This window comes from Neophocaena asiaeorientalis, unplaced genomic scaffold, assembly GCF_003031525.2.
Source record: "Neophocaena asiaeorientalis asiaeorientalis breed wild unplaced genomic scaffold, Neophocaena_asiaeorientalis_V1.1 scaffold714, whole genome shotgun sequence".
Taxonomy (NCBI): Eukaryota; Metazoa; Chordata; class Mammalia; order Artiodactyla; family Phocoenidae; genus Neophocaena; species Neophocaena asiaeorientalis.
Genome location: NW_020175660.1, coordinates 939264 through 966396, shown reverse-complemented (window position 1 = coordinate 966396; position 27133 = coordinate 939264). Strand labels below are relative to the sequence as shown.

The 27133-nt window shown below is 35.1% G+C and overlaps 1 protein-coding gene and 1 non-coding gene across 3 annotated transcripts in view; one reads left to right on the top strand and one right to left on the bottom strand.

Moving 5' to 3' along the window:
* Positions 1 to 25576, top strand: part of WAPL (WAPL cohesin release factor) — a 77773-nt gene extending 52197 nt beyond the window's left edge. For both annotated transcript variants that reach the window (XM_024731427.1, XM_024731426.1), the window contains exons 5-19: positions 1281 to 1376; positions 2539 to 2691; positions 2967 to 3103; positions 3821 to 3932; positions 6082 to 6309; positions 9418 to 9529; positions 9907 to 10004; positions 10719 to 10795; positions 13576 to 13751; positions 14446 to 14561; positions 14938 to 15102; positions 18330 to 18537; positions 19288 to 19376; positions 22823 to 22918; positions 23250 to 25576. In XM_024731427.1, coding sequence (XP_024587195.1) covers positions 1281 to 1376; positions 2539 to 2691; positions 2967 to 3103; positions 3821 to 3932; positions 6082 to 6309; positions 9418 to 9529; positions 9907 to 10004; positions 10719 to 10795; positions 13576 to 13751; positions 14446 to 14561; positions 14938 to 15102; positions 18330 to 18537; positions 19288 to 19376; positions 22823 to 22918; positions 23250 to 23315 — 1929 coding nt within the window. In that variant the 3' untranslated portion in view covers positions 23316 to 25576. The remainder of the gene's footprint in view (positions 1 to 1280; positions 1377 to 2538; positions 2692 to 2966; positions 3104 to 3820; positions 3933 to 6081; positions 6310 to 9417; positions 9530 to 9906; positions 10005 to 10718; positions 10796 to 13575; positions 13752 to 14445; positions 14562 to 14937; positions 15103 to 18329; positions 18538 to 19287; positions 19377 to 22822; positions 22919 to 23249) is intronic.
* On the bottom strand, positions 16898 to 17001 carry LOC112390491 (U6 spliceosomal RNA). Its single transcript, XR_003001286.1, has one exon. It is a non-coding gene; the product is annotated as a U6 spliceosomal RNA (small nuclear RNA).
* Positions 25577 to 27133: the final 1557 nt, after the last annotated feature.

Here is a 27133-nt window from a genome sequence, read left to right as displayed (position 1 = left end):
AAAAAAAAAAAAAAAAAAAAAGAATAATACGTTCATATACACAATACAAATGAGACTGCTTTATGTAAGTTTCACAGTAGATTCCTTTTAGCGTTAAGATTTTCTGACAAATTTAATATGTGAGTCAGTTTAAACTTTATCTTTTGAAAAACCAGTTCTTTTGGAGCTTACACTGTTGTCTTTGTCACAGCATGGTTATTTTGAAGATAATATTTGTATAAAAAGATAGCTTTGTATGATGCTTAATTCCAATTATGTTACTTCACTGCAGCTAATAAGGGAAGATGGTTAATTTTTTAATGCAGATTTTTGGCCAGTCTTGAAGTATGTTTCTCTTGTACTCTTTTTTTTTTATGTAGTACTGAAAGTATGAAGATCATTAATTAATTACACTCTTAAAAACAAAAAATTTCTAATGAGATTATTTGAAGTTTAAAGGACATAATTTAATATCACTTTTGTAAAGGATGGAGAAAATGTCAGTCTATTTAATTAGTCCCTTTTTGAAAGTGAGGATTTGTTCCTTTTATACCGATTTAATCCTATGCATTTGATCATGCAGGCTCACAGTTATTTATCCTCAATTCTGAAATTCAACGTGTTAAAACTGAAAGTTTTTTTTCATTAAGCTTATAGTATATTGATTTGGCAGCAAACTAATCTGAACTGGGGTGGGGCAATTTACATCTTTATCCCACCCGGTGTGAATTTTTATACATTTGCGTGTATTTTAGTATATAGTACTGCTTTAGATTCCAGTGTGTTATGTAATATGTTATACATACCATAGTTACCTTTATAAAACCTGAAAACTTGAATAACGGCACTCATCTGGCCTCACCAGTTTCACTTAAATGAATAAGGACTTTTATCCCTTGTCATAACCTGCCTTATTTTCAGTGTTGGAAGAACGTGGGGCATGAATCAGCAGTTATGAGGAATAAAGAACAGGTTGAATTTAACTATATTGATTAGTTAATATAATTATAAGTTAATATAAGCCTGGCAAGAGGTTTAATTTCTTTTCTTGGTTGGTAATAACTGTCCGGAATACTGATTGTTGATTTTGTGTCAGAATAGCACTGTGACTCCATGTCTGCCATCGGCATGGGAGCATGGTGGGAGTATAAGCCAGATATTGTTTATCCTGCTCTGTCTAGGATGTATGTTTATGTATTTAAATTACTCTATATGATTTTTAGTTTTAGTTTTAAAATGAGGTAATTTTATAAGGATGCAAAGTAAGATGGAAACAGTTGATCTTTTTCTCATTTCTCTAGTCTCCTACAAAAGCTGTATATAATGCCAGGCATTGGAATCATCCAGATTCAGAAGAACTACCTGGGCCACCAGCAGTAAAACCTCAGAGTGTCACAGTAAGTGAACTGTACTTTTTAATTTCATTTTTGTGTAATGAATTTTAAATTAAGCCGTTGCTATCTTCATTCATAATTTGAAAGTCTCTGGCTTTTCTGTTTAACAGTTTATTTTCAACTTCCTCACTAAAATTTAGTGGCTTTAGTTTAACTCATTGGAAAAGTAAGGATTGTGGACAGGATAACAGAAATTCTGGTGTTGCTCGGTTATAAATGAAAGCCTTAAAAAATATTGGACTACTTTTTTCACCCCTGACATTTTATGGAATTACAGTATTTAGTGTTTAAGGGTAAATTATTTGAAGTTTTTATTAACTGTTAAGAGCTATATTATAAATTACATATTCCAAGTTTGTATTAATGATTAAAAGCTATATTATAAATTATATCCTACATTGATCTTAAAGTGTCTTTGAGTGATTAATTTGTTTTTCAGAGCAGAACTTTTTCCTGCATTCCAGTAATACCTTTCAATTCAAAACACATTTGAAAAAGATTCTTATCAAATTACTTTTTTCAGAATAACTGGTAGGACCATGCATTAATACTTACAGATTAATGGTGACACCTCAGTCATCTGGAGCTATCAAGGAATGGGTTCTTTATAGACAACAACAACAAATAGGGATAGAGATCATTCTAAAATGTAATGTACCAGTTCCCTGTCTTCTTGATATATTAAACTTCTTTCACTAGTATTAAACCATTATTGTGTATATTAGTAATTATATACCATGCTCTTATTATGGCTTTTTCCCCCTACCCCAAACTATGGACTCCTGTACTTAAAAAATTCTTTTGTCTATCTATTGTAGTTTTCCTGTCTATCCTGAGCTGCTTATCACTGCTATTTATGTATGTAATGGTGGTTCTTTATTCCTTGTAATGGTCCTGGAGATGATAACAAATTGTATGAAATGTAAAGTTAAAGAGACCAAAATAACTTCCTGAGTGGTTCTTTTGTGAATAAAACACATATGAGTCTTATCTTGTAGTGCATGGAATTTTAAAGTATCCCTTGTGACCTTTCAGAGGCCTCCTCCTACCTTTGAGGGGGAGAATAGGGGTTTTATTACTCTTAAGCTAAATTTGCCAAGTAGATGAGATGTTACTATTTTTATATATTTATTTAGAACAACTAATTTAATACCTTTATTAATAGGTGAGGCTGTCTTCAAAGGAGCAAAATCAAAAAGATGATGGAGTTTTTAAGGCTCCTGCACCACCACCCAAAGTGATAAAAACTGTGACAATACCTACTCAGCCCTACCAAGATATAGTTACTGCACTGAAATGCAGAAAAGAAGACAAAGAAGTAAGCAGCCATATACAGTTTTACTGCACGTGGATAGAATTTCGTATGTAATTTAGCCTTTTAATATCTTGAACACATATCAGTACACTGATACTCAGTTTTGAACCACAAACTTATCTTGTCCTACTACTACCCATGTTTTTAAAACATTTCTTTTGGTTGCCATCTAATAAACTATTTTATACACTTTTAAATAAAGCATAGCAAGTGCTTTAAATATTTAAATATGCTACTTCATAGTTACAAAAGAGGTGGACATATTTTTTTCTTGGCAGTTGTATACTGTTGTTCAGCACGTGAAGCACTTCAATGATGTGGTGGAATTTGGTGAAAATCAAGAGTTCACTGATGACATTGAGTACTTGTTAAGTGGCTTAAAGAGCACTCAGCCTCTAAACACACGTTGCCTTAGGTAAGATCTGATTTTTATATTTGAAAATTGTGTGCATGCTTTCTCATTAAAATTTTCTAGCTCATTAGAGCCAAACATTTGTGATTTTTCTTATCATAGGTGTAGGTTATAACCAGTGATGTTAAAATGTGATTGATTTCTTTTAAGGGACTTGATTCTACATGCACAAAGGAAAGTTGGATGATACAGCATTTTAGCACAGCATAGGCTTCAGTTTCCAGATGCTTAAAAGAGTGTTATGCCAAAGAATCTTTTAAGTACTTTAGGCCCCAGATTTTACACATGCAAGTGATAGATTTGATTTAATTTAAGCATGTTTTGATTTGGATCATCTTTTACATACTGTAATGGATTGAGTATCTTGGTTTGATTGAGTTATCCAGTCATTTGGAATATGTCCAATTAGATATTTATAATCTTTATGGATGAGAAGCATTATGAAAGGTAGCTGAGATTTTTTGCTTTTCATTTAATGGTAGTAGTAATGTAAGGAAAACACTGAAGATGATCATGGGTTATTCATATTTTTTATATAGCATACCTAATCACATCAGTAAATTTTTAATAACTTGTTTTGCCCGTGTTTTTAATATTGTGATCTGCATGGGCAATGCTTTGACACACATACATCCCCACCCCTGAGCACCCTTTTGCTTATTTTGGTATTACGCAAATAAAAAAACTTCAGCCCCCTTAACCTAGTCTATTTTCTTCTAGTGTTATTAGCTTGGCTACTAAATGTGCCATGCCCAGTTTTCGAATGCACCTGAGAGCACATGGAATGGTAGCAATGGTCTTTAAAACCTTGGATGATTCCCAGCATCATCAGGTATTTAAGTTTCTGGGATTGAGAAGCATTATTTTAGAATTCTAGTTTATTTGGCTACTGAGAAATACCTTCAGGAATTCCCTGGTGGTCCAGTGCTTAGGATGCTGAGCTTCCAATGCCAGGGGCCTGGGTTCGATCCCTGGTCAGGGAACTAAGATCCCACAAGCTGTGTGGCATGACCAAAATAGGAAAAAAAAACAACCTTCATTGGATATTCATCTGTAAATATTTCTCATTATGGGTTGAGTTAGTTTTATGTGCTAAATATTTAGAGCTTAATGCCAGAATTCTTGCTTAATAAATCATTTAAGATTATCTTCTCATGACATTTTTCCTCCTTAACTTGTCAGTATATCCTATTAACCATTATATAACATACCATACCATACCATACTGGATACTGTAGCTAACATACCATGCCATACTGGATATTTAATTCTGTAAGTACTGATTTCCTCAAATCAGAAAGTACTGGGAAAAAAATCTTTTACTAGTTTTTGATAATAATAGCATGAAAAAAAAGTTTTGATATTAATTTTTTTTTAGCATTCTGTCTGGATGTTGAATCCCACTGTGAAATGGAATCATATCCTCATTTTCATTATGACTTTGACACTTAAAAATAAAGCATATTTACATATAAAAATCGGGTTTAACATTTTCAAAGTTAGAAAAAAATCATTATTAATCATCAATAGTGATATTTTGAGATGGCTTTATTATATTTTTGTTCAGGGAAATTATGTTCCAAGTGCAGATTAGGTGACATAGTCTAATATTGAGTCTTCTGAAACTGAAAACAGTATACTTAACCCCGAGTGAGGATAACTCCATTACCAAGTTGTAGCAGGTACAAAACAATGAGGGAGAAGAGAACTAAGAATTAATTTGCTTTCTTATGCAGTTATGAGAGGACCAAGGCATTAATGTGTGTTCTTAGGGGCGGTGGATCTCCTAAGGCCTGTACTGTGACATCCTTATTTCCAAATATATTTTGCTCTGTAAGCATTTAATTAGTCACCTAGTCTGAATTTTGGGGATTCAAAGTTTAAATCTTTAGATAGTTAATTGTGTTTCTGTGCATTGAAATAAGTGTAAGATCAACTATACTTCAATAAAAATAAATACATATGTAGGAGGGAAAAAAAGTAATATCTCAAATGTTGGAATATTCAAACATAGACCTCTTTGTTATATTAATGCTTACCTATATCACCTTCAGTACTTGTAGATTTTATTATAAGCAGAGTGTGCTAACTACCAGATCTGAATGATTTTGAGAGCACATTATATTAATGGTTTTTAAAAAATTACTTGGTTCAACCAGACCTGATAGGTTTATTTTAAAGAAATGAGTCTAAATATGTTTATTTGAGCATCCTAGTTTTATGTATTGACACAAACCCAGCTGTGTTTATTTTTACAAGAAAAAAACAAGTTTCTGATACAGATTTTAAAACACATTTACATTATTATTATTTTTTTTTTTTTGGATGTGTTGGGTCTTCGTTGCTGCACTTGGGCTTTCTGTAGTTGCGGCGAGTGGGAGCTACTCTTCCTTGCGGCGCATGGGCTTCTCATTTGCGGTGGCTTCTCTTGTTGTGGAGCATGGGCTGTAGGCACGCGGGCTTCAGTAGTTATGCACAGGCTCAGTAGTTGTGGCACACGGGCTTAGCTGCTCTGCGGCATGTGGGATCTTCCCAGACCAGGGCTCGAACCCGTGTGCCCTACACTGGCAGGCGGATTCTTAACCACTGCGCCACTAGTGAAGTCCCTACATTATTGATTTTAAATGGAAATTTGACTTTACTATATCATAAAGGACAAAGAGTGAAGTGTATTGTAAAATAGGATTATATAGCTGAAAAAAGGTTTTGTAAACTCTTCATTTAGCACAGAATGGCCAAAAACATGTAATTCCACTTAAATGCTTCTAGCTCTGGGGCGTTCATATAGGGAAGGTCTGTAGAAAGGAAAATCTTAAGCAGTGGTGCTTTATTTATTTATTTAATTCACATTTCCCTAGAATATTTTAAGAGTGAGGTTTTCACTGAATAAAACATTTTCAAGGTTTCCAACATGTGAACAAATGTCAAAATAGTCTTGTTTCCTGAAATTGTCACTATTTTTTGCGGGGGGTCCGTTGAAGAATCTGTCCCTTTGTACAGCTGCCCTCATGTACATACTGAGTAGAGATCGTTTGAACATGGATCTTGATAGAGCTAGCCTAGATCTAATGATTCGACTTCTAGAACTGGAACAAGATGCTTCTTCAGCTAAGCTGCTGAATGAAAAAGACATGAACAAAATAAAAGAAAAAATTCGAAGGCTCTGTGAAACTGTACACAACAAGCACCTTGATCTAGAAAATATAACGGTGGGTTCCTTCCTTCTATTGTAAAATGAAAATTACTTTCAGAAAGTTTTTAATTTGTCACAGCAGCTGTGTGACTTTGGACAAATCATTTAACCTCTTGGTTTACAATTTGGCAAATTCTTCTAAGGTTTAGCTCTGAGCATAATTCTGTTCCCTGCCTGAAATTCCTAAACTTGGCCCATTGGTATTTAAATTTCTCTTCCCAGTAAATTTTTTGTGTTTTGCCTAATCCTTCCCTTTTGAAAAAGTTTTTTCCAGCGTAGAAACTACATTTAGGCTATTAGGAACTTGAATTTGTGGGTTTCAGGAATAAAGATTTAAAGGATCTTCAGAAAGAGCCAGTTTCAGTGAGCATTCATTTATTCCATAGTATCTTACGATGTCTGATTAACTGCTGCAAGGCACCAAGACTCGGAAGATTCCTAGGCACCTGCCCTTCTGTCAAGCAGTGTCCCTCATACTCAGGGTCATGGCCATGGCTACCCTTATGCTCAGTACAACTCCCTAAGTTCAAGATGACTATGTTGCCTTTGGTTGATTTTAGTTCTACTTTCCTCTGGCTTTTTTTAACTTGTAGAATCCCCAAAGACTAGTAGGCCAGTAGAAGATGAATTGGCCTTGTCGTTTTGAAAAAATAAGATTATTTATATATACCTGACTTTCAGATATTTCCAACATCTGAACTATATAAACATTGATTTTTCGACTGCCCACTAAACTGACTGAAGACATTTGCCTCAGAAAATTACAGAATGCTTTGTGCTACCCACATATGAACTTAGGGTTATTGCTCTGTTTAGTTAAGGTAGAGTAGGGAATAGATTCAGGTAGAGTGGAGGGTTGAGGGGTAAAGCAAGTTAACATTAAAAAGCAGGATACAAAATGGACACGGATTCAGTACTTTCACTTATTAAAATTAGAAAATCGCTGTTATGCTCAAAGTGTGGCTAAACAATCTTTCTACCTCACCAAACTATTTGTATACTGCTTTTAAAATATATTCATAATTTTTATTTACTTTTAACAATTTTACAACATATACTTATTTTTAATGCTATAAAATAAATTTGAGCCTATAATTTTTATTTACATAATGGAATAAATACAGCTTTTAAAAATCATTATTATTAGTTCATCTCCCATATTATTGAACATTTAGATTCTTTCCAGGCATTCACTCTTAAATAACATGATGGGAAACTTGTTCATTGAATTTTCTCCATCTTTTGTGGAATTTATTAGGATGGTAAACACCAGATAATAACTTTGTTATACTGTGTTAAGTAGTTAACTCACATGATTAAAACCAGAACACACAGTTGCTAATATTAGGATGCCTGCCTCCCCCCACCCCAAGTTCAGCTATTCTTGGATATTGTGTTTGTTTTAAATTTTAACAATAGACATTGTGTCATACAGTGACTATCTCCTACACATTAATTTTGTTTGTTTCATTAATTGCTCGATCTCTTCCTTGAAATACATTGCTTCTCCTGATGTGCCATGGAAAGATACTTTAAAACATTAATATTATATTAAAATATAATTCAAATAACTGAGAGCTCACAATTGCTGAATAGCATTCTGATTAGTGATTTGGTTGTGCTTTAACGCTTTGAGGACTATTCCAGTTTCAAATAAAATGTTTGAATTGTAGGCTATTACTAGCTTATTATATACTGAATATAGCCTAAAATATCAAACAGTCCTTTTTATGCCTATAGAAACAAAGTCAAGTCCCTTTTTTGCATAAAATCTTATGAGTCTTTGCTATATTAACATCAAATCTTCCTAAGCAAAGAAAGCCTCATTAGTCTTCAGTTTCACTTCTGTGACTCATGTGCTAACCTGCCTGTACCGATCTCATTACATTACTCTTTCAGGGACTTAGAATGAGAATTGAGCAAAATGTAATTTGTTTTTGTAGTGTTGAATTCTAGTTATATATTTGTCATCTTGGATATCAACCTTGTTCTTTTTAAAGTATAGAGTAAAATCTATAAGGTACAGAATAAAATCTCTTCTAAATCAGTAATAGGAAGATTTTCACTGTTAAGGTCTGTTTTTTGCATTTCTGAATATCTATTTTATATTCAGTTCCAAATAGGCCAGGGAGACTTAATGTAAACTTGGATCTTTCAAGGAAAAAGCTTTGGGAAGATACCCAGGTCTTTTCAGCCTTGTTAATTAAAGCATTTCTTTTGTTAACACTAAAGTTCCTTTATTGCAACAGGAACCAAATTGCCCATTGTTGGGGGGTGGTTTTATGTTTTTTTAAAAGAAATACAATAAAAAGTAAGATTAATAATTAAAGGCAAATAAAGAGAAGGAAAAACCTAAACTGGTTTATAAATATGGCTCTGACTGTTCTATGCTTCCTCTAGTGGTAGTCCTGAATCATTATTTATATATAATTTTGTCATGGTGGCCACATTATGTATATCTAAGCTGCTAATAACCCTGTAGTATAAAGTTTAAAACTGGTGAATCTGAAACCCTAAAAGTAACAAAGGATTTTTGTTCAGAATAGATAAGAAAATGTATACAACAACAGGAAAAAGACAAGCAACTTTGCAAGAAAATAAGGAAAGAATATTTGACGGGACTTACAGTAGAAGAAATACAGTTAACTGATAAATATATGAATACAAGCTCATTTGCTATAATTAGAAAAATGCAAAGTACAGCAATAAGATACCAGTTTTTACCAACAGACAAAAATTTAGACACACCCACACCTTGTTCCTAGAGTATTACTTTTTACAGCCTTTGTGGTAAATTAATCCAATGTATTGATTTGCAGTTAAAATACATGTACCCTTCAATTTGCCCTTGAGTCTTTATATGATGGTACCAGTATATATTTTATTGAACTGGCGAGTGATAGACTACTTTAAATAATGGATTTTCTCTGAAAACAACCCAATGGTTAAAAACATTTCTTCAGCTTAAGAATTTAAATGTTTAATTTTATTTAAAAAAGCATTTTCTGTATTACTGTGGGCTGGTAGCATGCAGTATGCTTTTTAAGAAAAGCAGTCTCTAGAAGTGTTGCCTCAGAGTTATTGCTAAGAGTCAGTATTCATTAATGGTGCTTTTGATTTTCAGACTGGGCATTTAGCTATGGAGACATTACTGTCACTTACTTCTAAACGAGCCGGAGACTGGTTTAAAGAAGAACTACGGCTTTTGGGTGGTCTGGATCATATTGTAGATAAAGGTATGATATACACACACGTATAACATTTTTATATATTATTTGAAGCCTGCGGAAAATATTCTATTTACATACTTCAAAGGATAATTGCATCAGTTTGAAAAGGTCTCTTCCTTTTCGTAGCATCTTGAAAATCTCTTAACTTTTAAAGGAAAGGCCATTAACAGTTTGATATTGGGGAATTATGGAAATAAAATAATTATAATAAATCAGATTTTCATAAATTTCAGCATCTCACACTATAAAACTTAGAATAAACAGTGTTCGGAGAGGTTCCAGCATATTCATAGCATGTGTACAGATGGCTTTTAATGTTAGTAAAGGGGGTAAGTATTGAAGTGGTGAGACATGCTAATTTATGTCCATTTCTTTTCTCCTAGTGAAAGAATGTGTGGATCATTTAAGTAAAGATGAAGATGAAGAGAAACTAGTAGCCTCATTATGGGGAGCAGAGAGATGTTTACGAGTCTTAGAAAGTGTAAGTATGGACAACTATTTGGAGAAAATTATTTAATCTTAAATGTGACTCTGTATGTGAGACTGTCATAGTTTATATTACATATCCCTAGAGTTTTACTTTTGTTAATCCAAATTGAAATTGTAACTGTAATGCAGTCTATTTGTTCTTTGACTTTTATGAATGACATAACCCAGTTCAGTGTAGATTAGAATTTATTCTGCTGGTGAATTTCAGGATGCATAGACTGTGTGTTGACAAGATTGGATTAGCTAGGTACTTTATGAAACATCTATGGGAAAATAATCTAGTGTGAATGAAAAGTTCCTGGCACAGATGAAATTGAAATTGTTCCTTTTCTAGAGTGTCAGGTACATTTGATAAACAGATCTAATTTTTTAAAATTCTAAATGAATCTACTTAAGTAGTTTAAAATATTAGTTTATTAAGTTAGTGATTGCTCTTTTCTGACATTTAAAGTGCTTGGTAGTTCATTACAGTGAATGTATAGTACAGAATATATTAATTATGAGCAAGCAATTATAACAGTGGTGTTTAGATTCTGTAATAAAGCTATAGCTCTATTATTTTAAATTTAGAACATGTGGGTTGTTATTCCCTTAGATGACAAGGGTTAATTATGCCTCATCTTTATGTCTTTTAGAGCACTGTGTGTTGTGTGTGAATGAATGAATGTTATGGATTGCCACAAAACTTCAAAATTTTCCCTTCTAGGTAACGGTGCATAATCCAGAGAATCAAAGCTACTTGATAGCATATAAAGATTCACAACTCATTGTTTCATCAGCTAAGTAAGTTTTTCTGAAATGTCATGCTATTTATTTAAAGCATTTGGATTGACCATAAAGGAAGTGCCATTGTATCACCTTCCTCCATAAAGTACTTCTTTCTGTCAAGTTCTGTGAACCAGAAGTGGTGCAGTATAGTACGAAAGTTAGAGGAGTACAGATTCTGAAGCCAGAATAACTTGAGTTTGGATCCCAGCTTCAGAACTTCAGCCCTATATCCTTGGGCAAGAATACTTACAGGTTCCTCAGAAGGGGGGTAATAATTGTATCTACCCACCCAAGGTTGTTGTTGCAATAAAAAGAATTAGTATATGTTAATGTATCTTAAATTATATATGATATATATTTTAAATGTGTATTTTAAATAATATTTTAACTCTAAAGATTTTTAAACTATCTTTTGTATATTGTGTATAATATATATTATATACAATATATATTAAGGAGTTTTTATATATATATGTAAAGTCTAGAACAATGCTTGGCATATAGTAAACACTAAGCATTAGTCCTTATTTTTATTGTAAATGAAGTTTACTAGCTGCCTTCTACTGTTTATTTATACCTGTTTCCCCAGATCTATATGTAGCTTCCTCCATTTCACACTCTCCACCCAACTTTCTTGACATTAGGCTAATGCTGTCACTCAGTGTGTGTAAAATTTCCAAGTATGTCTCCAGTCCTGGTTCTAGCTTATTACAGCAGCTTCTTCCTAATATGTCTATTTTAGTTTTTGATACCTCTGCCCTGGTACTCTGGCCTCTAGCCTCTCCAACATAATACCACAGGGGTTTAACTTTCCCAGATTTCTGTCTTGTAAAAATAATCCCAAACTCCTAATCTGTGTGATCCCTTGTCTTTGGATGTATGTTCAAAGTCCTTAGTATAGTATCAAAGGTCCACTACAGCCTGACTCAAGTTTATCTGTTTTTTAAGTTCTTATTTTGGAGAATTTCAAACAGAGACAAAAGTAGACAGTAGTTTGATAAACCCCAGTGTACACTTCATGCAGCTTGAATAATCATCAAACATTGGCCAGTCTTGTTTCCATGTATAACCCTATCCATTCCCCCCTCTACATTATTTTGGAGCAAATTACAGATTTCATCCATAAATACTTGAGTATATAATCTCTAAAAGAGGACTCTAAAAAATATAACCACAATACCATTTTCATCTCTTAAAAATTATTAATTGCTTAATATTATCATAAATCCAGTCAGTATTCAAATTTTCCATAGTCTCAAATTTCTAATAGTCTCTAGTTCCCAATATACTTGTTTTTAATCTGTAAGTTTCCCCTCCATCTCTTTAAATTTTGTATCACAGTTAGTATCCTTAAGGCATGTGTTGTTGTTTTGTTACCATGTTTTACCCTCCCTCACCAAAGAGTATTCTTGTAAGTTAAATCTATTTCTTATTTTTAAAATGTCTCCTTTATACTTCATGACCCCTGACAAATGGACTTCTAAAAGGAGGTTAGGAACCTTTGCGATTAGGAACTTGTGTCAGATGTCTTAGAAGTGGCAGTAGACGTCAGAATTGGATGTTTGTGAAAGACTTTTTGAAACTTTCAGTAGAACCCTGATAAATGCAGGGATAGCATATTGAACGATTAAATGGTATACCCTTACTGTTCTCCCCTCACCTCCCAACAGATTTAGCTCAGTGCTACTTAAGGCAGTTAACAGTAACGGCATGGTAATTCTGGCGAACATCCTCAAACATCTAAACAAATTATTTTAGGTTAGACACGAACACCTTCCTCACTAGAGGATGTGTTTTAAGGAGCAGCTAGAGGGGGATTAGGTATAGTACAGTTTTCTTTAAGGGTTTTGTGTGGTATATGATACTTGAAGAATCAACTGACAGAGTCAGCTTACCTCATTCTCTCATAGACTTTTTAAGTTAATGGACTTAGTGATTTAAAGAGAGTCTTGAGAAATACTAGACCCACTTAAAAATTACATTTCCTTGTTATTTTGGGTAGCATCTTGAGAGTCCTTGGATGTATCTGGTACCCTTGTATGTCTGCCAGGAGACATGTCAGTTAAATGACCTCATGTTAAAAAAAATGATTTGCTTTGATGTTTATGAAGTATTTAACATCCATTTACATAAGGTTATTATGCAATGTTAATATAAATAATATACTTTACTTGCTAAGAGCTTACATTCTAAAGGAAAAACATTAAATCAAATTCAGAAGTGTCCAGTGTTAGCTTTTAAAGGTTTTACCTTGTTTGGAGTGGGGTAGTGGTAGTTCTGTTATGTTGGAGAGATTGGTAAAACGGGGGACAGCTGTAGGTAGTATAGTTATAAACTTCTGCATTGACTTTATAATTTTAACTTAGAAAAATTTATATTTATATTATCAGGTTTTCCCAAAATAAAATTGAGCACCTGGTGTGATATCAGACATGTTTGGTACATGACTGGATAGTTGATATAACTTTTGGGGTAGAAAAAAATTAATTTGGCAGCATTTATGACAGATTTATCTTTTTTCTTTGTGTGTTTTAAAAATATTTATTTATTTATTGGCTGCGTCGGGTCATAGTACTGGCACGCAGGATCTTTAGTTGCCGCATGCATGTGGGATCTAGTTCCCCGACCAGGGGTTGAACCTGGGCCCCCTGCATTGGGAGCACGGAGTCTTACCCACTGGACCACCAGGGTGGTCCTTATGACAGATTTAAAACATTAAGGTCGAAGTAGGTAGAAATTCTTAGTGTAACTATTTTAGTTTAGCATAATAGTCTGTATTTTGTCTTCTCTTCAAGAGCATTACAGCATTGTGAAGAATTGATTAAGCAGTATAACCGTGCTGAGAACAGTATATGCTTACCTGACAGTAAGCCTCTGCCTCACCAGAATGTAACTAATCACGTGGGCAAAGCAGTGGAAGACTGCATGAGAGCCATCATTGGGGTGTTGCTCAATTTAACTAATGATAATGGTAAGTCATATTTTCTACATATAGTCTCAATGATAGATTGTATTACATGTTTAAGAAAGTTAATCCCTTTTTTTTTTTTTTAACTCTTTCGTTTGTTTATTTTGGCTGTGTTGTGCCTTTGTTGTTGTGCATGGGCTCTCTAGTTGCGGTGAGCATGGGCTACGCTTGGTTGCAGTGTGTGGGCTTCTCATTGTGGTGGCCTCTCTTGTTGTGGAGCATGGGCTCCAGGTGCGCAGGCCTCAGTAGCTATGGTATGTGGGCTCAGCAGTTGTGGCTTGCGGGCTCTAGAGCGCAGGCTTAGCACTTATGGCACACGGGCTTAGTTGCTCTGTGGCATGTGGGATCTTCCTGGACCAGGGCTCGAACCCATGTCCTCTGCATTGGCAGGTGGATTCCCAACCACTGTGCCACCAGGGAAGCCTCTCCCTTGTTTCTTGTCTTGATGTAGTGATTTTTAAATTGCCATCATGTAGTTCACTTATTCATGTATAGATTTAACTGCTTTTAGGAGTTGATATTTTTAGAACCAGCTTGGTAGCTTGGCTCAGAAATATTATAATCAACAATGTATTTTAATAAAGGAATAGCTGTACTTTTTTTTCAAGATACATGTTTTTAATATTCATGTTAATAAGTATTGGTTGTCATAAAGAATCAGTAACAATTTTCATACTCTTCCCATTCTCCGTTTTAGAATGGGGCAGCACCAAAACAGGAGAACAGGATGGCTTGATTGGCACAGCGATGAACTGTGTGCTTCAGGTTCCAAAGTACCTACCTCAGGAGCAGAGATTTGATATTCGAGTGCTGGTGAGTTGAAGTGTGACTGTTTCAGAAATGAGTACTTGATCTATTAAGATGATAAAAACTTCATCTTAGTTTTGGATTTAAGAACCAGTTGTTTAATATGTTGTGGGTTTCAACTGATTCCTTATGAATATACCTCTTATTGTACAAAAGAGAGCTATGAAGGGCCCTGTGTAAAAATAAAAAGTATAAGAACTAAAAGTGGTGACTTTTAAAAGTGGTGAAATCTTTGTTTGAGAAGATCATATACTGGTTTTTAACCACTTTGTAGATGGTAGAGCACTGATTAGTTTTTTGGCTGCCAGTAAGAGTTATGTATATTGTGTTCATTTGCTTTTAATTCTTCCCTGTGGTAACATGCATGTTTTAATTTTTATAGGGTTTAGGTCTACTGATAAATCTAGTGGAGTATAGTGCTCGGAATCGGCACTGTCTTGTCAACATGGAAACATCGTGTTCTTTTGATTCTTCTTTCTGTAGTGGAGAAGGAGATGATAGTTTAAGGATAGCTGGACAAGTTCACGCAGTTCAGGCGTTAGTGCAGGTAAGCAACAATTTAAAACTGAACACTTTCAGTTTGTTGCATCTGTCCAACTTCTTGATCAGTTGCATCTTCTCTCTCCCCCCCTACCTCCCCTCCCCCTTTCTCTAACTCTCACCAGTTCTGTGAGAGGTACACTGGGTTAGAATGTATACCATTACTTCTCTGCTGACTGTTTTCAACTACTATAATCACTTGTTAGACATTGTTAGCAAAAAGCAGAAACAAGGCATATTTGTTTATGAATCAAAGGTAGATTATTAACAACAAATTAGGAATTAAGTTCTAGCGCTATCCTGGTTCAAGTCTTCCAGCATTTACTTACCGGTCTGATCTGTGCCCAGGACTGTGTGCAACTAAATATTGGGACGTACTTTTCAAAGTATAATTTCCTGGCTTAGGAATTGTGTCAGAATATGTGTTTTAAAATTGATGTCTCCAACTCGCTCCACCCCAAAAACCAAACACTCCCTCTCCCCTCTATTTATACTCCCCCCCCAAACCGTATGTGAGTTTTTGTTTTTTGACAATGCTGGGCATTACAGTTTTTACTTTTTGCCAGTTCCTAGCTACCTTTGTAATTTTCTTAAATGACAATTTGTACATGTTCACAAGTGATAGAGAACCATTCTTTTCATTTTTTTCTGAAGCCTTTACTAACCTTTAATCCTTTTGGCCTTTTTGAAACTAGAAGTGCTTGAACTGTGTCTTGAGGTAATCTTCAACAACTTGGATCTTTTCCTGAGTCATAACTAGAAGTCCATCATTCTCTTTTCAAACATTTTGATCTCAGGACTTCTCTATACTCTTAACAATTATTGGGAACTCCGAAGAACTTTTGTTTATGTGTGCTTTATCTATTGATATTTACTAAATTAGAAATCAAAACAGAGAAAAGTGTAAAATACAGGCACTCATTCTATTAACCACTGGAGCAATAACATAATCACATAGCATGTAGATTCTGGCACACTCCACCATACAGTCATGAGAGAATGAAAGAAGTCAGTTGACCTTTTAATATTCTTATGAATGCAGTTTTGACTTCACCAACTCCCTGAAAGGATCTTGCGTTCCCCTAGGGATCCTTGAACCCAATTTTAAGAAATATTGTTTTATATAAAGCTTAAATTTTATTTTCTTAAGGGTATTAAAGTTTACATACCACTCTTGTATATACTCAGCAAGTTTTTGAGATCTACTTGGCATTTAGTTTTCAGGTAGTTGTCATTAGTAACTTGGGATTTTCTCCAAATCGTATCAGCGAATATATGAAATGCTTTCTGTGCATTCAACACTGTATCAGCACAGGGAAGTAAGTGAAGGCAAAAGATTTTAGTGTGTGTTCCCTTTTAGACTTTTTGGTGTATACTTCCATTGACAATTGTACTTCCATTGTTTGTTTTTAATTGAAGTATAGTTGATTTAAAACGTTGTGTTAATTTCTGCTGTACAGAAGAGTGACTCAGTTACACATATACATTCTTTTTCATATTCTTTTCCATTATGGTTTATCCCAGAACACTGACTATAGTTCCCTGTCCTGTACGGTAGGACCTGTTGTCCGCCCATTCTATATGTAATAGTTTGCATCTGCTAACTGTAAACTCCCAGTCCATCCCTCCCCTACTCCCCTCCCCCTTGGCAACAAATCTGTCGCTGTATCTGTGGGTCTGTTTCTGCTTTGTAGATAGGTTCATTTGTGTCATATTTTAGATTCCACATATAAGTGGTATCATATGGTATTTGTTTTTTTCTTTGTGACTTACTTCACTTAGTATGATAATCTCTAGTTGTAAAAAGTATGGAACACTTCACGAATTTGTGTGTCATCCTTGTGTAGGCGCCAGGCTAATCTCTCTGTTGTTCCAGTTTTAGTATATGTGCTGCTGAAGTGAGCACTGTACTTTTTTTTTTTTAACATCTTTATTGGAGTATAATTGCTTTACAATGGTGTGTTAGTTTCTGCTTCATAACAAAGTGAATCAGTTATACATATACAAATGTTCCCATATCTCTTCCCTCTTGCGTCTCCCTCCCTCCCACCCTCCCTATCCCACCCCTCTAGGTGGTCACAAAGCACCGAGCTGATCTCTCTGTGCTATGCGGATGCTTCCTACTAGCTATCTACCTTACGTTTGGTTGTGTATATATGTCCATGCCACTCTCACTTTATCACAGCTTACCCTTCCCCCTCCCCATATCCTCAAGTCCATTCTCTAGTAGGTCTGTCTTTATTCCTGTCTTGCCCCTAGGTTCTTCATGACATTTTTTCCCCCTTAGATTCCATATATGTGTTAGCATACAGCATTTTTCTCTTTCTGATTTACTTCCCTCTGTATGACAGACTCTAGGTCCATCCACCTCATTACAGATAGCTCAATTTCGTTTCTTTTTATGACTAATATTCCATTGTATATATGTGCCACATCTTCTTTATTCATTCATCTGATGATGGGCACTTAGGTTGCTTCCATGTCCTGGCTATTGTAAATAGAGCTGCAGTGATACATGACTCTTTTTGAATTATGGTTTTCTCAGGGTATATGCCCAGTAGTGGGATTGCTGGGTCGTATGGTAGTTCTATTTTTAGTTTTTTAAGGAACCTCCATACTGTTCTCCATAGTGGCTGTATCAATTTACATTCCCACCAACAGTGCAAGAGGGTTCCCTTTTCTCCACACCCTGTACTTCTATTGTTAATAATACTAGTTGAGATTCACTTCTGAGTCTTTCTCTGAAAACTGGCCTTTTACATTCACTGGTTCTTGTTTATTTGTTTAAATTTCTTTTAAAGAAGCTATGTTGCTTTCCCCCAATACTATGTAGCTTTATTCAGTGTCCTTCCTTCCCTCCTTCCAGTTAATTTATCCAGACTGCTTAGGTTTAAAGAATTTTTAACTCTTAATTTTAACCTTTAATTTGTAGTTTTTGCTTGAATTTCCTGTCAGTATTATCTAAATTAAGGGAAGGAGTTAAGATTTTCATTCTCAAAAACAATGTATGCATCATCAGTAGATTGCACTTGATTGAACCCTAGTGGCATTTATATTTTTGTTTTGGCCTTCAGTTGGATGTAGAGTGAAGGCTTTTATTGATACTTACCCTTTTTACCAAACAGCATATTTCTTAGAGTTAGTGATGTTTAAAAGCAAATAGAGCCTTATATTTGGGTACATACATGTTGGTTGGTGATCCTTTTAATGATCTTCAAAAATGATGTTTATCAGCTATTCCTTGAGCGAGAGCGAGCAGCACAGTTGGCAGAAAGTAAAACAGATGAATTGATCAAAGATGCTCCCACCACTCAGCATGATAAGAGTGGAGAGTGGCAAGAAACAAGTGGAGAAATACAGTGGGTATCAACTGAAAAGACTGATGGTACAGAAGAGAAACATAAGAAGGAGGAGGACGATGAAGAACTTGACCTCAATAAAGGTAGATTTATTTTGACTGGTGTATTAAAAAAAGTAATGTGGTTTTTTTCCTGCAAGACTTTCTTTTAATTCATGTGTTGTAATAATCTTGCTATTTTATGGCCTCTCTAGTTCAGTGCAGACAAGCTTTGCTTTTTCATAGTTCTTCTTCATTGGCTTCCTAGCAGTGAGGAAGGTATATGTGCAGTGTGGGGGAGGTTTGCTTTTCCTCCCTGGTTCGTTCTTTACTCATCTGTAAAGAGAAGCAGCCAAATAATATGACCTCTAAAGGTTTTTAGAGTTTTGAAATTTTGCCCGTATTTTAAATTGGGTTGTCTTTTTTTGTTGTTGAGTTTTAGTTTTAAGAATTCTGTGTATTTTAGAGACTTGACTCTTATCAAGTACATGATTTGCAGGTAAATTCGGTGAGTTGTCTTCACTTTTTTGATGGTGAAGCTTTAAATTTGATGAAGTCTAACTTAACCTGTTTTTTATGTTGTCACTTGTGGTTTTGGTGTTGTGTCTAAGAAACCATTTCCTAACCCAAGGTCACAAAGATTTAGTCCTGTGTTTTCTTCTGAAAGTTTTATGGTTTTAGCTTTTAATTAAGGTCCCTCTTCCACTTGTGTTATTTTTTTGTTAATTTATGTGGATATCCCATCTTCCTAGCACCATTTATTGATGTTCAGCAGTTGGTTTCCTGGGGGCGTTTGTTTTCTTGTGGGGTTTTTTTTGGATGTGCTGTTATGGTTTTCTGTTTTAATACTTTCAGCCCTTCAGCATGCTGGCAAACACATGGAGGACTGCATTGTGGCCTCATACACAGCACTACTTCTCGGGTGTCTCTGCCAGGAGAGTCCAGTAAGTTCAGTGTTGTTTTATGTATCTTAAAAGGATTCCATTGTGATCACTTCACATCATTACCTAATTATTATTTATTTCCCCTCATGCTAAAAACATTTATATATTTGGTGAGCTTTAGAAGGTGCATTTCAAAGTAAGAGTATATTGGGTTTGATGAGTAAGTTCCAGATTGATGGAGGAATGATTTCACATGTCTTTGGTTGAAGTAAAAGAACATCATATAAAACCAGCACTCAACTGACTTAAGGTGGAAAAGTCTAGCCTCAGTGATATCATCAAGGACTCATAATTTCTATTTTTAAACTCTGCTGTCCTCTGCATATTGTCTTATCTTTTGCTAGCTCTCTTCATGGCCCTATGCTGACTCTGGCTATGTGTCTCATCTAGTTAAATAATGTCCAGCAGAAGAACGTGGCCTCTTTGTTTCTTTGTAAGAGCAATGGTTTCTTTTCTCTAGGACCTCTCCACACCCACTGCAAAAAGTAGACTTCCCTTTACCTTGGCCAACATTAGCTCACATGATTTTGTTTGATCTACTCACTGGCCGGGAAAATGGGATTACTCTGTGAGATTTAGATCATCATTATGTAACTATGAGAAGCATGTGAGTGTCTACACAGTTGGGCTGGATCAGCACAAAAGTGGACAGTTCTGGCTGTTCAGACAGTCTGCTTTAAAATTGGGGACGTGTGGATTTTTTCTTTTTCTTTTTTTTTTAACATAAAGGCCCAGTAGAAGAGCCAAATTTTACCAAAAAAGAGGTTTTTTTTCCCCTTACAAGCAAGGGCATTCAGGACGCAAGGAAGAGTGGAGATGTATTGTATAGGAGGATTAGAAGAACATAATTATGATACGAAGGGCTTCTATCACCCTACCCTTATTTCTTCATTTTTGCCATTGAGTTTTCTGCATTGCCCTGTATCTGTCTGTCTTAAGTCCTGTGCATTTTTCTGAATCCTTCTTGTTCATCTCTTCCATATTTATATTATAGACAAGCTCAGATCTAAATGCACAGTGGCCCACTTCGTCGTGGCCCTTGCTGGCACAGCTGCTTTCAGGATCAAGACCAGAGTTCTTACTGTGGCTCTGGAGTCTCTGCAAATCTTTATTCCTTTTCCTGAATCTCTTCAGCTCAGCTCTTTTCCTTATTTCCTTAAAATCTGGAGATTTAAGGACAAATGAGAAACACATACCAAGCAAAGGGAAGGAGGAAGACTCCCCCCTTGCCTCCTCAAAAGAAAAAAACAATGGGTATGCTATTTAAATTTAAAGATTTTTAGGTATTGTATTTTGTATACACCTGGTTTCAATCATGTTCTTTCTTAAATAATCATTCTTAAAATTAACTATCAGGTGTGATTTATTTAGGGCCATCTTTCCCATGTTAATAATTTCCTATTTGTCTATTTCTCTCCTGTCTCTAAAGAGATAAGTTCCTTAGGTTGTAAACAATATTGTGAATTCATAGAGCCCAGGATGTCTTTGTTGCCTTGGGAATCATTATGATTAACCCCAAAGAGCTAGCTGATGCCACAAAATCTGAAAGAAACTGGTTTGCCCAATGTTTAAGTGGAGGAGAGACAAGAAAGCAGGTGGTTATATGCAGTTAAGTGCTGCTTTATGGTAAAGGACAACATGCTTAGGAAGCGCAGGAGACTCTGGTGTCATTTTCCATTACCCACTATACATCTTGGTGCATTGCAATGGTCAGTCTTCTCTCTGGTCTTTCCGTCCTTGCTGCTCTCGACACTCTTCATTCCTGAAATCCTGCACACTGCCACCATAGCTGACTTCCTTAAGAGCACATCTGATCATGTAACTCCTCTCTCATCAGTCTTTCCTGACTCACCATCATTTAGGGAATGATGACTTTGTTTACTGCTGTAAGACTCCAAACTTAAATGCTTCTCCAATTTTTATTTCTTACTTTAAATTTTATTTTATTGAAGTATAGTTGATCCAATATTTAAATCTGTCATACCCTGTGGGTACTTTTTCTAAATTTCCCAAGTAGGCCATGCCATTTCACACCTTTTCTTTTTATACCTGCTGCAAACTATTTAAAAATAAATGCTCAGGGACTTCCCTGGTGGTCCAGTGGTAAAGAATCCACCTTTCAATGCAGGGGATATGGGTTCGATCCCTGGTCAGGGAACTAAGATCCCACATGCCATGCAGCGCTGCCGCTGCCAAAAAAAAAAAAAATTGCTCAGGCTCTCCTTCCTATGCCTCAGCTACTTATTATGTTGTATTCTGTAGTGTGTTGATAGGAAGGGATTTGATTTGGGTTGTTGAGGGCTTTCACTCAAAATCTAGGATCTAATCATTTATTCTGAATGATAGAAGTACACTTTTCTATTGAGCACTCTTCATAGACAACATAGCCACTGTTCTTCCCACCACTGTGCTATCATGTCCCTTTCCTAGAAACTGGTTAAAGATGTTATTAAATCCAGCGTTCCTTTACCTCTGCAGTTAGTTACCATAGCTATTGCCCTTATAACATACTCTCCACTTTTCAGTATATTTTAAAAATATAAGTATTTTAAAGATTTTAGCTCCAAGATCTAACTCAGTAGCAGTTAAAGTTGGAAGGAGGGGATTGGTTGCAAATTTCCTAAGAGATAATATGTACTCTTTCCTCCCCTGCCTCCATCAACAAAAGTCAAATCGGAAGCTTCCCACTTCCTCCCCATCTTGTGGCCCAAAACTCGGGACATTTTTTTGTATGTGCTTTTTATTATAGGTGAGCCTCCTTAGAAGAGCTATGCTTAAAGCTTAAAGCATTTAAAAAATATATTGAAATAAAACAGTTTTTAAAGCAGGCCATCTATTTTTCTTACAACAAATTGGTTTATATATAGTCTGGCTGCTTCTTGGTAATAATGGAGGGAAACATTTTAATCCTCTCTCCTGGCATTGCCTACATTTTCCTTCTCATAGATAATATTACATTATCTTTGGAAAGATACAGTTAATTCCTAGCCTACATAGGAACACTAAGAATTTTCTTTGATCTTTTTCTTTGTATTCCTTAAGCAGCTTTTTGGATACATTCTAAGTCTGTACTCCTTCCCTCTCCCTCCATCTCCACCACCCTTCACCCCCCCAACACACACATTCAACAGTGCATTTTGTTATTTCAGGCATCTTTCTGTGCATTTACAAAAGTAAACATGCACACGTTTCTTTGTAGCCTTTGTCAGCTTTACCTTTTTTCCTTTCTTTCTGAGAATGGGATAGAGTAGGGAATGGACACACACACTTTCAGAATTAAGGAGTGTGGAAAAGGAAATCACATAGGTCCTTGAACTACTATCTACAAGGAGTTCAAGGACCTTGTAGAAGTTTGAAATAGGGTGTGTGTGCCAAAACCAACAACACAGTGCAAGGTTCAAGCTTATGTTTTCTGTCACCTGATCAGTGTTTCCATGTTTCCTCAGATCAATGTGACCACTGTGCGTGAGTATCTGCCAGAAGGGGACTTTTCAATAATGACAGAGATGCTCAAAAAATTCCTGAGCTTCATGAATCTTACTGTAAGTGGCTTCTATTGCAGCTTCTGTGGTTTTAAATATGATACATTAATGACAGTAGAAATACAAATATTTGGCCATAGTGAATAGAAGCAAAAAAAAATGATTCTCTTAATAATCGTGTTCTGTTTCTTTAAGATAACTGAATTATTATGGCCAAATATATTGATACTGTATTATCAAAGCCACAATTTAATCTGTTTTGATTCATAGTGATTGTTTGGTTTAGTAAAGCTAAAGAATTTAAGCTCTGATTCAATACTTTTGAAAATTTGATAAATATTAATTGTTACTTCCTCTCCCCCACCCCGACCTCAAATCCTCCCCTTTTCAGTGTGCTGTTGGAACCACAGGCCAGAAATCTATCTCTAGAGTGATTGAATACTTGGAACATTGCTAGCTGCTTTACCTTTGCTTCAGGTGCTCGGTAATGCTGGAGCTATTCTTAGACAAAGAAAAGTCACGAAAGAAGTCCTTGAAGATATACCAAGAACATTCATCAGTATCATTCATATGTGGATTTTTAAGGCCACCTGATTTCTTCTTCGTCATGCATTCTGCATTTGCTAAATGACAGTTACTACATCAATCTGCAACTATCAAAAATGAGGGAAAAGGTTCAGGCTGTTAACAGTTCCACACAGTATTTAAACACACTTTGGCAGAATTTATACTCTCCCCTTGTTTTCTTGCTTTTATTCTGGGCAAGTTTTAAGGGGAAAATTTGTGCTGCTGTTAGTGCAACTGCTGTGTATGTTGAGCCACTGTTGTCATGCCAGCCAGGTGCAAAGGCAGCTTAGCTACTGAGGTATCGAATGTTCTGGGGACATTCTAGACAACAGCTTAGCTCCTTTTTCAGGCTCATTTGCTTTTGCTTTTTTGTTGAATGATTCCGATCGTAAATAAAGCTTTTAATAATTTTGTGAATTTTTTTTGTTGTTGTTCCCTGAACTACTGTCTATATTTAAAATTAGATGGAATCCAAAGACACAAGGGATTAATAGTATATTTTTTTATTCTTGATTTGGTTTGGGTTGTCAAAACTATTTTTCACCTTTGAGACCATGACCATATTCATTATCATATCATAATGAGTCATAGCTATAGACACAAGAAAACAAATAACAGTTTGAGGGAATATAAGATGATGTGCCCTGTTAAAAGGATGAAGCAAAATAGACAAACCCAGGGTAGTTTACCCTTAATGTTAGGGGAGGCTCTTGAAACATGATTAAGTTTTGAGGGAGAACTCTCTAGATATATTTTCTAATGTTCAGTACAGTAAATATAAGTAAGCTAAAACACCAATGTAGAATTCATGTTTCCAGATAACATGTATATTCTTCTATAAGAGTGACAGGATCAAATGCATAAACGCAAAGCCTTAAATTGTTGGTTTAGAGAAGATCCTTTTTTTCATTCAGATTCTTTTAGTTCATAGAACAGTGTGTTGTTTGGAACACACAAAACACATTTTATGTATTTAATTTCACAACACTGCAAATTTTTATTATATTAATTATTGTTCAGACCACTGGTTAATACATTTTTTCTTTTTTCTTGATCAGGCCTGAATACAGGCTTTCCAGAGATTTCGTTTAATACATTAAAATACCTTTCAGGTAGTTATGTTTCTTCATTGGATTTGTAAAACTTGAAGCCATAAAAATATTAGTTTGGTGTGTATTGGGGAAAATAGCTGAAAGTCTAATTTTTACCCATTTAGACTTTGTTATTTCCTTGTATAAAGTGACAAATTGGGGCTCTTGGATCAGTGCCACCTGTAATGTTTTTTAATGCAGTGGCTGCCTTTTATTGTCTTCCTATTTTTGATAATGCAGATTGTTGGGAAATCTATAAGGAAGTAACTGATTCCAGTCAAATTGTTTTCTTCTTCCTCCTACCCACCCCAAACCCCACCCATCACCTTTTAAGAGCATAGTATGCCAGTGTAACTTGGGAAAGATTGAGGTTGTATTTGCCCTGAGTATAAAAGCTAGCTTAGCAAACTATTTTAAAAGCTTATTGGTAAATGATATCCATAAAATTGAATTAAATTATTTTAAAATACACTGATATTTATTACTCATTGGATTTAGGAAGAGATTTTTAGTGTTGATCAAACTGACTTGTGGCAGATGGTAAGGGTTATCATAAAACATTTGGATGAGAACAATCAGGGCGAACTACATTTTTCTGTTACACTGGTAATCATTTGAGAATTGATTTACCTCAGTGTTTAACAGTTTTTTTGTTTTGTTTTTTAAATAATAACTAATTGTCAAGCACTGACAGAGATGCAGATTTTGGTGGGGAGTGGTGGGGGAGAAATCACCTCACCAGCCGCAGTGCATTTGTGTGTTTTTAACCCTCAGAGAACTCTGCATTTTAGGGTACTTGAGGCTGACTTGCAAATTAAAGTTTTAAAGTAACCTTTTTTTCCATTGTAAATATTTCTGTAAATACTATCAATCGGAAATTAGAAGGTAGAGTACTTTTTTGAATCCAATCCTATTTTTATTTTATACAGTATTTCTCAGCTGTGATCTTTGGAGCAAAAGCCAACGGCAGGAAAAAACTAGTTTGTACCAGTTTCATGAAGTATGTCTTTGGGTTTTTGTAAATAATTTTAACTCAAATAAAATTGCTACTTTCAATACACATGTTGTCTTTAACATAAATCTATTGAACTATTTTGGAGGAGGAAGTCTCACGAACTTGATATAGCCAACTAATGGGAAACATGATGTGTCACTTAAGTGAGTTTCACACTTTGAATATGCACATAAAAATTTAACCAATTTTTGTTAAACACTATATCTCCCCATGTTTTTAATAATACCTGAATGTAATGTCAACTGAGCAACTCACGTATTAGGGATGGTAGTTTTCTGGTTGAGTAGTCATGCCCTCCGTGTGTTTATTAAGTTGCTTTAACCCTTTTGCTCCTCTGAATATGACCCAAGACTTCTTTGCGTTTGAGTTTTTAGAGCTGCTTTTTAGTTTTTCAGTTTTCTTCTTAGTTGACAGCCTTTAAGTTTCCTGTATTTACTCAAGTGGGTTCCTCAACCTCTCCTCAGTGCTTTTAACTACAAACCTAGATGAAAGGATCTGTCCTGGAAGTTCCCATCTACTTTTCCCCTCTTACCCACATAGAGATAGTATATAACCTGTTTAAGAGTGCAGGCTAAGGATACAGAAAGATCATAAAAAAAATGCATAAATTTTGAATATTAGTGATGTTTATGGACTTTGAATAAATTCCTGAACTTTTATTCTGTTTACTCAGCCAGAAATGGGGGATAGTACTTAACCTCAGTGTTGTGAAGATTAAGATGGTACATGTGAAGCATTCAGTGTTTCAAACAGGTCTTGGTAAACAGTAGCTTTTATCAAACAATTTTGTTTTCACTCCATCAGGAAATGGAAGAACAAATGTGAAGAACAATTTTAAACACCTGGGATAATACCTTTTCATATCACTGTGGGTATTGGGTTTGGGTTACTTTAAAGGCAAATCTCTAAAATTGTTGTTTCAAAACATATTATTAATATCTTGGTAGTGACTAATAAAGCAGGGGAAAAATGGAATAAACTTAAGTAATCATTAAAATGTTTCAAATAAGATTTTTCCTTACATTAGAAGCAAGGACCAGAAGAAGTTTGCACAATTCACTGTCAGTTAATTGGTATCCTGATACTGGATGCATAGATAATTTCATACAGAAAGTCTTTAAACTGAAGAAAAAAATTGAATAAATACTGTTGAGTGTTTTGGTCAAACCTCTTATTTCCTTAGCTTCTGTGTTTGCAATTTGAATACTCCAAAGGCCGTGCACTGGCTCAGGGAGCAAAAATAGAAAACCATACCTGTACACCACCTAGATTAAAAGGACCTGTCTGCCAGAGTTGTATAACGGAGACTATGGGTAAATAGAACTATACTGTTACAAGGCTTAGAAATCTTAATGTAAAGTAGTGTAATACTTAGTAGACTGAAGTCAATTAAAGATGCCTGTTATAATGCCTAAAGCATCCAGTAAAAAGTAATGCAAAAAGATAACAGCTGGAGCCCCTTACAGGAATCGAAGTCAAACACTGGAAAATATTTGATTAACCAAAGGTAGGGAAAGAGTAGCAGTAACAAAAACTGATGAGAAAAATAGAAAACACATGTAAGTAAAAAGCAAAAACTGCTTTCCTCCTAAGACAGAAACA